Source organism: Trachypithecus francoisi, unplaced genomic scaffold, assembly GCF_009764315.1.
Source record: "Trachypithecus francoisi isolate TF-2019V2 unplaced genomic scaffold, Tfra_2.0 Lachesis_group1, whole genome shotgun sequence".
NCBI classification, from domain to species: domain Eukaryota; kingdom Metazoa; phylum Chordata; class Mammalia; order Primates; family Cercopithecidae; genus Trachypithecus; species Trachypithecus francoisi.
This window is the reverse complement of record NW_022681454.1, coordinates 87155136-87167696: the sequence shown is the minus strand read 5'-3', so window position 1 is coordinate 87167696 and position 12561 is coordinate 87155136. Positions and strand designations below refer to the sequence as shown.

Below are 12561 nucleotides of genomic sequence, written 5' to 3'. Positions count from 1 at the left end.
ATTTAACTCTCTCTCTCTGTCAGGAGTCAGCAAACTAAGGCCCCACATATCAAATCCAGCCTGCTGCCTGTTTTTGCACAGCTCTTGAGCTAACAATGGTTTCTACGTGTTTTTTTTTTTTCCTGAGATGGAATTGTGCTCTGTCACCCAGGCTGGAGTGCGGTAGCACAATCTCGGCTCACTGAAACCTCCACATCCTGAGTTCAAGTGATTCTCCTGTCTCAGTCTCCCGAATAGCTGAGATTACAGGTGGGCACCACCATGCCCAACTAAGTTTTATATTTTGGATAGAGACAGGGTTTTACCATGGTGGCCAGGCTGGTCTTGAACCTGACCTCAGGTGATAAGCCTGCCTCGGCCTCCCAAAGTGCTAGGATTATAGGTGTGGGCTGCACCCGGCACGGTTTCTACATTTGTTTAATGGGTGAAAAAATTCAAACGAAGAATAATCTTTCACCACATGTAGAAATTACATAATATGCAAATTTCAACATACACAAAGTTTTGTTGGAATATAGCCATGCTCATTCATTTATATATTGTCTATCACTGCTTTTATGCTAAAATAGAGTTGAATAGTTGTAACAGAGACCATACGGTCCCCAAAGCTTAAAACATTTACTAAGTCATCCTTTTGCCAATCTCTAATCTACATAAATGTGTATCCACCTATGTGTGTTATATTCAACACAAATTACTGAAAAGTTTCAAACAGCTTTAAGAATTATAATGGAATTTCAACCAAATATGTCTTCTCCTATTAGAAAAAATTACAACTGAATGTCTAGAAAGGGAGAAACACATTAAAAAGAGGAAATAATTTCTAAAATATAATACCTGCATCTGTAGTTCAGCATCTGTCTGTAACATTTTGGTCTTGGCTTGGGCATCAAAGATGAAAGGGTAGGAACAAAGTGTTACAGTATCCTAGAATAAAGCACATTACTGACAGTATTATACTATTCCACAGAAAGTATAGCTGGAAAAATATAAAAGCAAATTTAAAAAGGATCATTTACCTGTATTATTGATGGTCTAGCCTTCTGTGTAAAGAAAAATAAAAAGTCTCTTACTTAAATTGTAAAACCTGAATTTTAATCCCTCCAAAAGTAAAATATAAATAACAAAACACAGAACCAACCTGACTACTGGCCATAGAACTAACACCATTTGAATGGCTGACTAAATTTTAAGGGAAAAGATGTTTTGATGGCCACAGAATGAGAAAAAGAGCAAAAGCAATTAAAAAATATTTTTTATGACTTTTAAAGGGCATGTCACTACTCTCCACAATTCACAGCATTAACAGAATTCTCTTTTATAAGAAATCTAATTCCAAAACAGGAGCCTTATAACCTTGACTTCACAGGTTAATCTTTGTTGGGTAAAGTGGACAATACAAATTACATTTTATTTGTTAAATGATGTTGCATCTTCCTACACACACACACACACACACACACACACACACAGGCTGCTATCTTAGGAGAAACCAAGTATTTGGAAAGAATTTCAGGAGCTTCTAAAGAGGACTTTATCTAGTAAACTGTTACTGACTCAGCACTTAGACTAGTACTCGTGCATTCTGCATTCCATGGATATGTGAATGCACCTGTCAATAAACTTTGGAGGGGAGTAATGGTAAAAATCCACAACCACAATGAAGGACATCTAGGAGATGAGTTACAGTTTCACTTTTTGTTAAGTTGTGTAACAAACATTAACTTAATATTAACTTCATAGAAACAAAAAAAAATCAACAATATAGGTCATGTTGATCTGTAGCAAGAATTATCAAACAGAAAACCACAGGTGTATTCTCAGAGATCTGGGAGTACTCTATATATTTCTTAATGATATCCTAAACAAAATTAGTAAAACACATTAAGTTATATTTGTTTGAATAACTGCATTGGCATCATGTTATTATTTAATTGTCCAAGTGTAGTGAGAAAAGAGAGAAGCAGTCTTGGCATGTGGATGCTGCATCTGCACCTAAGAAAAGGCCAGTGTGGTCCTGGCTTGCTGCATGAACGTGGTTTAACAGCAGTTGAAGGAGAAAAGAGAGGTCAGTCATCCCGGCCAGATGGGCAGTGGAACTCAAGCACCAGGGCCTGACAGCACACAGGCCACATCCACAATGCAACTGGGGTTTAGGTTCAGTAAGACATGTTTGATCATCACATAAAATCAATGAGGCTAATCTGTATTTTATTGCTGTTAAAGTTTTGCTTGTATTTAATTTATAAATTTGGTTTTATAACTGTACTATATCAGTACCATATGAATAAGCAGCATGTACCTCCTTTTGTCTTTATGGATATTTAAATACAATAATTTAAAAGCAATTTTAATTAAAATCTACCCTGTTAACCCTTTATAACTAGGTTCCTCCAGGGATCTTGGCACGTTTCTCTAGACAGAGAAACACTAATCGAAGAAACAATTCCAGTCCAGTGAGATCAGGTATGAAATCCTGCATATATCATCCAGACCAATCTTACTCACTCTCATGCCTACATATCCAATTACTTTGAAGTTAGAAATCAAAATGACTAGAAACAAAAAAACAAAACCACACCATAAAACAGCACTATACAAAAAGCTAAATCATCTTCTAGTCTAGGTACCTACAAAAGATATAAGCATCCTGGGAAAGAAAGCAGGCTTAAAACTGGTGCCAATATTCAGAATTTCCTCATCTGTTTCTCAGAAAAGATTAGTTTACGCAAAGCATTATTTGCCTATTCTCAAGGGAAAAGAAAGATCTTGAACGTGTGTTGGTCTATAAAGCAAGATAAAGTTTTTAGATACTTCAAAACATAAAAGTGACTATGGAAGAAGTGATAACACAAAACAGTTCTGGCATTACAGAGTCCAAGCCTACTTAGTATTTTTAAGTACATACTGGCATTTTAGTTGGTGTAATGCAGTTATTTCAGACATCAATCAGCATTTTTTTCTGTATTTCTTGGCTCTTTCCAGTCCCACTCCTGTTCTCTGCCTCTCTCTCCCCACCCTCTTCCTGTAATCCCCACCTCAAGCCTCCCTGCATCCCTTAAATATCCACCTTCTGTAGCTCATAGTCCCTCTCAGCATCCCTCACCTTACTCCTTCCCACACCCCAGAGTTGAAGGAACCCAGTTTTGGAAGCAGGCTGATCTCTCTACTGGAGAAAGGGAGGAGTTAAATTGAGGGCAGGGTCACCATTCTCTCCATTGAGAGGGATGGCTGGAAAGAAATCCAAAACTGCCTCAGTTAGGAGCCACAGCCAAAGCCAGAGAGACACTGCCCAGAGCTGGTGGTCTAGAGAAGGTCTCAGGTGAGCCAGCAAGGCAGGCAGGAAGATACGGAAGCCTTACAAAACAGAAGTGACAGCTCTAAGGAAGGCAAAGGATGGAAGGGTATTCAGTCAAAAGAAGCTGCGAATCTGTAACAAAGGTCTGCTTATACATCCACAGACTTTTCATAAGTCTGTAAGTTTTTGTATTTCATATATAATAATTTCATTTCATTTTTATTCTGTGAATGCTGAATATTTTAGAAATCGTACTCACACTTGTATTTCCCTATTATACGAAATAAATCTGCATGATTTTGTGCCACTATTGCTATTCATAACCTAGAAGGATGCACATAACCTGAGAGGCTACTTGTCTTGGACTATCCATTCCTCAAAAATGAGTTTCACAGACTTAAAACTAGTAAAGTACTAGTGGACCATATTTCAAGTCTCCCTGCCTGAAACAGGGCTGTACTGTGACCTAAGCTCATTTCTAAAGCATATGAAATAGAAGCAATGAATAAGTAAATGGAATAGAACAGAAAAATTGGGAATATCGTTTTTTTAAAATACGAAGTCAACATTTCCTAAATGTGGCTGCAAGTGGGGCAGGAGGCACTACACACACAGGTGCAGTGCTGGAGAAGAAATACAGCCTCCTCTGCCTTAGGGCCTGTCTTGTCTCACACGTGCACAATACTCACAACTGGAGACAAAACACTGCCTGGCTTTGTCTCCTTTAACACATACAGCAAGATGTCGAGCTTTATCTAGCTTTTATTTTTGAAGGATTGACATTGTGGCACTGATTTTCCCCACTTGTGCTGCCCTCTAGAGGAGCCCACCAATCACTCACTCTGTGCTATTTGGTTTTTAAGTGCAGATAAGGCAAGTTGCTGATTGAAGTAAAGGAACCACTACCACCTCTTCTTTAAAAGGAGTAAAAATCAGCCACTTTAGAATGTTCCTTCTGCACACATGTGTTAGATCCCTTTGGGAATTTTTCACTGCTGCTTCTGGGCTAAACACTCTGCAAAGGTAGACACCATATCCATACATGTTTCCACTCCCAGTGACTAGCAGGCAGACAGCACACATTAGGTGCTCAAGAAGTGTTTAGTGAAAAATAGTTATTGAGGGCTTATTATATGCTAAGTACTCTGCTAAGTAAGGTCTTTCCATGCTTTCTCACATTTAATTTCCACAATCTGTTATAATTCTTATTCACAAAAGAGGATGCTGGGCCTATAGAAATTAGGTAATTTGTCTAAGGCCACGGCCATTAGACCAGAGTTGGGAATTGAACCCAGGTCTTTTTGGCTGGAGCCTATGCTCAACAATATGCTACACAGCCTCAGCTAGTAACAAGCTAAAAATTCCAACACACCAAAAAAATCCATTTATTATTTAAAAGTAGTTAAAATAAACAAAAATAACATATGAAATAGCTTTAGTATTTTAAGTTAAAATCCAAAATATCAAGAAATTTAAAATTCAATTTCTAATATCATTGTACCTCATACACTAGAAAAAATTCCACAAAAATCACAAACGGTCATAGACTAATTTCATGTAATTTTCCATATTTCTTTAATAACTGTTACAGTTATTGAAAAGATGAGCATCTGTTATTCAAGATCTGATATTTGTTTATCAAATGTTAAGAGAAAGGAAGTTTAAAATATTGTAAAAGTTACTTCATTATCTCTACTCAGAGACTACTGTCATAATAATCTAGATTTTAACATGAGCAACTTCTTCTTCAGGATAAAAAAGAATTAAAATTTGTTAGACTTATTTTACTCAGCATTAAGTCACAGAAGGGTAGATTAGAAATCAGAAGAATTGACTTTTATTGCTAATGAAATTGGTGGAAAAATTGTTTAAGTTCCATTTCCTCATCTAGAAACAAAGCAGTTGGCCTAAATAATTCATCAGGCTTATTTTACCACTCATAATGTTATTATTCAGTGAATAATTATTCATAAATTGATAAAACAGAAGGGCTTATTTTTTAATAATTCCTAAATTTGAAAGTGAAAACAGAGTTCATTACTAGCCTTCATGTTAAATTTCCCAAGTCAACCCATTTAGAACACTCTAATTCATTTATATTAAAAAGTATTTTCTTGGCCAGGCACAGTGGCTTACCCCCTGTAATCCCAGCACTTTGGGAGGCCGAGGCTGGTGAATCACTTGAGCTCTTGAGTTCAAGACCAGCCTGAGAAACATCGCAAAAACCCCATCTCTACAAAAAATACAAAAATTAGCCAGGCGTGATGGCACACACCTACAGTCCCAGCTACTCAGGAGGCTGAGGTGGGAGAATGGCTTGAGCCTGGGAAGCAGAGGTTGCAGTGAGCCGAGATGGTGCCACTGCACTCCAGCCTGGGTGATAAAGCCAGACTTTGTCTCAAAAAAAAAGTATTTTGTTTTCTCAGGGTAATCATAAAATCTTATTTAAAAATAAAACACTGTATGCATTTTTTAAGTCTCTAGAGAAAAAAATACAACGTTGTGTCTAGCATTCATCATCCATTATTTGACAAAGAAAACAATCCTGCTTGTTCAGTTAGATTAGCCTATTGAAATGCCTTGCTTTTGGAGACAACTGCTGACTTCCAAAAACCCCACAGGAAAAATATTGCCCTAATATTGGTGATGAACCTGCTACACTGGCAAGGACTCACCTCAAATCTACTGCCCACGGCTTCACAAAATACAATAACTAAATTATCATTCTGTTTTCCGACATAACTCAAATTTGCACATACTCCACAGACGGGAGATCCTAAAGAACCTTGCATATATCCCAAGCCAGTGTGCTATCAAAAGGAGCAGTTCTGCCATGCCAGTGGTGGTAGGCAGCAATCCACAGGCCCCTGAATGGCATATCTAAAATATAGTGAGACAGCGCTGGATCAGGGATGTGTGACACTTTCACACACATAATTCTCAATCAGAAGGGGCCTATGGGGTCCAGGTAGCTGACATATGATGACTGAAGTAGGCTGTCAGAAGACAATAATTACCAAACGATCCTTCCTCAATGGCAGGGATAAATTAAGCTGCAGTGGGAATTGTGGCATATACATAAGCCTCATCTAAAGAGTCACTCTTGAACTCTGGCCACTTGCTGTCTTATGGGAAGACAGGTCGTACTGCCAGATCTTCCAAGTTTCAAGGAAAGCTAAAAATTCATATTTGCATTTGTCTTGGTTTTTTTTTTTTTAATTAGGGTTTTATTTTATTTTATTTATATATTTATTTATTTTTTTTTTTATTATACTTTAAGTTCTAGGGTACATGTGCATAACGTGCAGGTTTGTTACATATGTAACTTATGCCATGTTGGTGTGCTGCACCCATCAACTCGTTAGCACCCATCAAGTCATCATTTATATCATGTATAACTCCCCAATGCAATCCCTCCCTCCTCCCCCCTCCCCATGATAGGCCCCAGTGTGTGATGTTCCCCTTCCCGAGTCCAAGTGATCTCATTGTTCAGTTCCCACCTATGAGTGAGAACATGCGGTGTTTGGTTTCTCTTCTTGTGATAGTTTGCTAAGAATGATGGTTTCCAGCTGCATCCATGTCCCTACAAAGGACACAAACTCATCCTTTTTGATGGCTGCATAGTATTCCATGGTGTATATGTGCCACATTTTCTTAATCCAGTCTGTCACAGATGGACATTTGGGTTGATTCCAAGTCTTTGCTATTGTGAATAGTGCCGCAATAAACATACGTGTGCATGTGTCTTTGTAGTAGAATAATTTATAATCTTTGGGTATATACCCAGTAGTGGGATGGCTGGGTCATATGGTACATCTAGTTCTAGATCCTTGAGGAATTGCCATACTGTTTTCCATAATGGTTGAACTAGTTTACAATCCCACCAACAGTGTAAAAGTGTTCCTATTTCTCCACATCCTCTCCAACACCTGTTGTTTCCTGACTTTTTAATGATTGCCATTCTAACTGGTGTGAGATGGTATCTCATTGTGGTTTTGATTTGCATTTCTCTGATGGCGAGTGATGATGAGCATTTTTTCATGTGTCTGTTGGCTGTATGAATGTCTTCTTTTGAGAAATGTCTGTTCATATCCTTTGCCCACTTTTTGATGGGGTTGTTTGTTTTTTTCTTGTATATTTGTTTGAGTTCTTTGTAGATTCTGGATATTAGCCCTTTGTCAGATGAGTAGGTTGCAAAAATTTTCTCCCATTCTGTAGGTTGCCTGTTCACTCTGATGGTAGTTTCTTTTGCTGTGCAAAAGCTCTTTAGTTTAATTAGATCCCATTTGTCAATTTTGGCTTTTGCTGCCGTTGCTTTTGGTGTTTTAGACATGAAGTCCTTGCCCATGCCTATGTCCTGAATGGTACTACCTAGATTTTCTTCTAGGGTTTTTATGGTATTAGGTCTAACATTTAAGTCTCTAATCCATCTTGAATTAATTTCGTATAAGGGGTAAGGAAAGGATCCAGTTTCAGCTTTCTACTTATGGCTAGCCAATTTTCCCAGCACCATTTATTAAATAGGGAATCCTTTCCCCATTTCTTGTTTCTCTCAGGTTTGTCAAAGATCAGATGGCTGTAGATGTGTGGTATTATTTCTGAGGACTCTGTTCTGTTCCATTGGTCTATATCTCTGTTTTGGTACCAGTACCATGCTGTTTTGGTTACTGTAGCCTTGTAGTATAGTTTGAAGTCAGGTAGCGTGATGCCTCCTTTGTCCTTTTGACTTAGGATTGTCTTGGCAATGCGGGCTCTTTTTTGGTTCCATATGAACTTTAAAGCGTTTTTTTCCAATTCTGTGAAGAAACTCATTGGTAGCTTGATGGGGATGGCATTGAATCTATAAATCACCTTGGGCAGTATGGCCATTTTCACGATATTGATTCTTCCTATCCATGAGCATGGTATGTTCTTCCATTTGTTTGTGTCCTCTTTGATTTCACTGAGCAGTGGTTGTAGTTCTCCTTGAAGAGGTCCTTTACATCCCTTGTAAGTTGGATTCCTAGGTATTTTATTCTCTTTGAAGCAATTGTGAATGGAAGTTCATTCCTGATTTGGCTCTCTGCTTGTCTGTTACTGGTGTATAAGAATGCTTGTGATTTTTGCACATTAATTTTGTATCCTGAGACTTTGCTGAAGTTGCTTATCAGCTTAAGGAGATTTTGGGCTGAGACGATGGGGTTTTCTAAATATACAATCATGTCATCTGCAAACAGGGACAATTTGACTTCTTCTTTTCCTAACTGGATACCCTTGATTTCTTTCTCTTGCCTGATTGCCCTAGCCAGAACTTCCAACACTATGTTGAATAGGAGTGGTGAGAGAGGGCATCCCTGTCTTGTGCCAGTTTTCAAAGGGAATTTTTCCAGTTTTTGCCCATTCAGTATGATATTAGCTGTGGGTTTGTCATAAATAGCTCTTATTATTTTGAGGTACGTTCCATCAATACCGAATTTATTGAGCATTTTTAGCATAAAGGGCTGTTGAATTTTGTCAAAAGCCTTTTCTGCATCTATTGAGATAATCATGTGGTTCTTGTCTTTGGTTCTGTTTATATGCTGGATTACGTTTATTGATTTGCGAATGTTGAACCAGCCTTGCATCCCAGGGATGAAGCCCACTTGATCATGGTGGATAAGCTTTTTGATGTGCTGCTGAATCGGTTTGCCAGTATTTTATTGAGAATTTTTGCATCGATGTTCATCAGGGATATTGGTCTAAAATTCTCTTTTTTTGTTGTGTCTCTGCCAGGCTTTGGTATCAGGATGATGTTGGCCTCATAAAATGAGTTAGGGAGGATTCCTCTTTTTCTATTGATTGGAATAGTTTCAGAAGGAATGGTACCAGCTCCTCCTTGTACCTCTGGTAGAATTCAGCTGTGAATCCATCTGGTCCTGGACTTTTTTTGGTGGGTAGGCTATTAATTGTTGCCTCAATTTCAGAGCCTGCTATTGGTCTATTCAGGGATTCAACTTCTTCCTGGTTTAGTCTTGGGAGAGTGTAAGTGTCCAGGAAATTATCCATTTCTTCTAGATTTTCTAGTTGATTTGCATAGAGGTGTTTATAGTATTCTCTGATGGTTGTTTGTATTTCTGTGGGGTCAGTGGTGATATCCCCTTTATCATTTTTTATTGCGTCTATTTGATTCCTCTCTCTTTTCTTCTTTATTAGTCTTGCTAGCGGTCTGTCAATTTTGTTGATCTTTTCAAAAAACCAACTCCTGGATTCATTGATTTTTTGGAGGGTTTTTTGTGTCTCTATCTCCTTCAGTTCTGCTCTGATCTTAGTTATTTCTTGCCTTCTGCTAGCTTTTGAATGTGTTTGCTCTTGCCTCTCTAGTTCTTTTAATTGTGATGTTAGAGTGTCATTTTAGATCTTTCCTGCTTTCTCTTGTGGGCATTTAGTGCTATAAATTTCCCTCTACACACTGCTTTAAATGTGTCCCAGAGATTCTGGTATGTTGTATCTTTGTTCTCATTGGTTTCAAAGAACATCTTTATTTCTGCTTTCATTTCGTTATGTACCCAGTAGTCATTCAGGAGCAGGTTGTTCAGTTTCCATGTAGTTGAGCGGTTTTGATTGAGTTTCTTAGTCCTGAGTTCTAGTTTGATTGCACTGTGGTCTGAGAGACAGTTTGTTATAATTTCTGTTCTTTGACATTTGCTGAGGAGTGCTTTACTTCCAATTATGTGGTCAATTTTGGAATAAGTGCGATGTGGTGCTGAGAAGAATGTATATTCTGTTGATTTGGGGTGGAGAGTTCTATAGATGTCTATTAGGTCCGCTTGGTGCAGAGATGAGTTCAATTCCTGGATATCCTTGTTAACTTTCTGTCTCGTTGATCTGTCTAATGTTGACAGTGGAGTGTTGAAGTCTCCCATTATTATTGTATGGGAGTCTAAGTCTCTTTGTAGGTCTCTAAGGACTTGCTTTATGAATCTGGGTGCTCCTGTATGGGTGCATATATATTTAGGAGAGTTAGCTCTTCCTGTTGAATTGATCCCTTTACCATTATGTAATGGCCTTCTTTGTCTCTTTTGATCTTTGATGGTTTAAAGTCTGTTTTATCAGAGACTAGGATTGCAACCCCTGCTTTTTTTTGTTCTCCATTTGCTGGTAGATCTTCCTCCATCCCTTTATTTTGAGCCTATGTATGTCTCTGCATGTGAGATGGGTCTCCTGAATACAGCAGACTGATGGGTCTTGACTCTTTATCCAGTTTGCCAGTCTGTGTCTTTTAATTGGAGCATTTAGTCCATTGACATTTAAGGTTAATATTGTTATGTGTGAACTTGATCCTGTCATTATGATATTAACTGGTTATTTTGCTCGTTAGTTGATGCAGTTTCTTCCTAGCCTCGATGGTCTTTACATTTTGGCATGTTTTTGCAATGGCTGGTACCGGTTGTTCCTTTCCATGTTTAGGGCTTCCTTCAGGGTCTCTTGTAAGGCAGGCCTGGTGGTGACAAAATCTCTAAGCATTTGCTTATCTGTAAAGGATTTTATTTCTCCTTCACTGATGAAACTTAGTTTGGCTGGATATGAAATTCTGGGTTGAAAATTCTTTTCTTTAAGAACGTTGAATATTGGCCCCCACTCTCTTCTGGCTTGTAGAGTTTCTGCCGAGAGATCTGCTGTTAGTCTGATGGGCTTCCCTTTGTGGGTAACCCGACCTTTCTCTCTGGCTGCCCTTAAGATTTTTCCTTCATTTCAACTTTGGTGAATCTGGCAATTATGTGTCTTGGAGTTGCTCTTCTGGAGGAGTATCTTTGTGGCGTTCTCTGTATTTCCTGAATTTGAATGTTGGCCTGCCTACTAGGTTGGGGAAGTTCTCCTGGATGATATCCTGAAGAGTGTTTTCCAACTTGGTTCCATTTTTCCCCTCACTTTCAGGCACCCCAATCAGACGTAGATTTGGTCTTTTTACATAATCCCATACTTCTTGCAGGCTTTGTTCATTTCTTTTTCTTCTTTTTTTCTTTTGGTTTCTCTTCTCGCTTCATTTCATTCATTTGATCCTCATCGCTGATACTCTTTCTTCCAGTTGATCGAGTCGGTTACTGAAGCTTGTGCATTTGTCACGTATTTCTCGTGTCATGGTTTTCATCTCTGTCATTTCGTTTATGATCTTCTCTGCATTAATTAGTCTAGCTGTCAATTCTTCCACTTTTTTTTTCAAGATTTTTAGTTTCTTTGCGCTGGGTACGTAATTCCTCCTTTAGCTCTGAGAAGTTTGATGGACTGAAGCCTTCTTCTCTCATCTCGTCAAAGTCATTCTCTGACCAGCTTTGATCCGTTGCTGGCGATGGGCTGCGCTCCTTTGCAGGGGGAGATGTGCTCTTGTTTTTTGAATTTCCAGCTTTTCTGCCCTGCTTCTTCCCCATCTTTGTGGTTTTATCTGTCTCTGGTCTTTGATGATGGTGACGTACTGATGGGGTTTTGGTATAGGTGTCCTTCCTGTTTGATAGTTTCCTTCTGACAGTCAGAAGGACTGTCTGTTGGTCTGTTGGAGATTGCTTGAGGTCCACTCCAGACCCTGTTTGCCTGGGTATCAGCAGCAGAGGTTGCAGAAGATAGAATATTGCTGAACAGCGAGTGTACCTGTCTGATTCTTCCTTTGGAAGCTTCCTCTCAGGGGTGACTCCACCCTGTGAGGTGTGGGGTGTCAGACTGCCCCTAGTGGGGGATGTCTCCCAGCTAGGCTACTCAGGGGTCAGGGACCCACCTGAGCAGGCAGTCTGTCCGTTCTCAGATCTCAACCTCCGCGTTGGGAGATCCACGGCTCTCCCCAAAGCTGTCAGAGTCGTTCGCGTCTGCACCGGCCCCCGCTGCTTCCCCTATTGGACTTCAGCTGTGCGCTGTCCCCAGAGGTGGAGTCTACAGAGACAGGCAGGCTTCCTTGAGCTGCTGTGAGCTCCACCCAGTTCGAGCTTCCCAGCGGCTTTGTTTACCTACTTAAGCCTCAGCAATGGCGGGCGCCCCTCCCCCAGCCTCGCTGCTGCCTTGTGGATAGATTGCCGCAGACTGCTGTGTTAGCAGTGAGGGAGGCTCCGTGGGCGTGGGACCCTCCCGGCCAGGTGTGGGATATATTCTCCTGGTGTGCCTGTTTCCTTAAAGCGCAGTATTGGGGTGGCAGTTACCCGATTTTCCAGGTGTTGTGTGTCTCAGTTCCCCCGGCTAGGAAAACGGATTTCCTTCCCCCTTGCGCTTCCAGGTGAGGTGATGCCTCGCCCTGCTTCAGCTCTCGCTGGTCAGGCTGCAGC

At 39.7% G+C, this 12561-nt stretch overlaps 1 protein-coding gene across 3 annotated transcripts in view; it reads right to left on the bottom strand.

Annotated features, from left to right (window-relative positions):
- The window catches only part of HERC3 (HECT and RLD domain containing E3 ubiquitin protein ligase 3), a 129042-nt gene that overhangs the window by 30604 nt on the left and 85877 nt on the right, over positions 1–12561 (bottom strand). For all 3 annotated transcript variants that reach the window (XM_033214796.1, XM_033214797.1, XM_033214798.1), the window contains 2 exons: positions 1020–1043; positions 838–927 (listed from right to left, as the gene is read on the bottom strand). In XM_033214796.1, coding sequence (XP_033070687.1) covers positions 838–927; positions 1020–1043 — 114 coding nt within the window. The remainder of the gene's footprint in view (positions 1–837; positions 928–1019; positions 1044–12561) is intronic.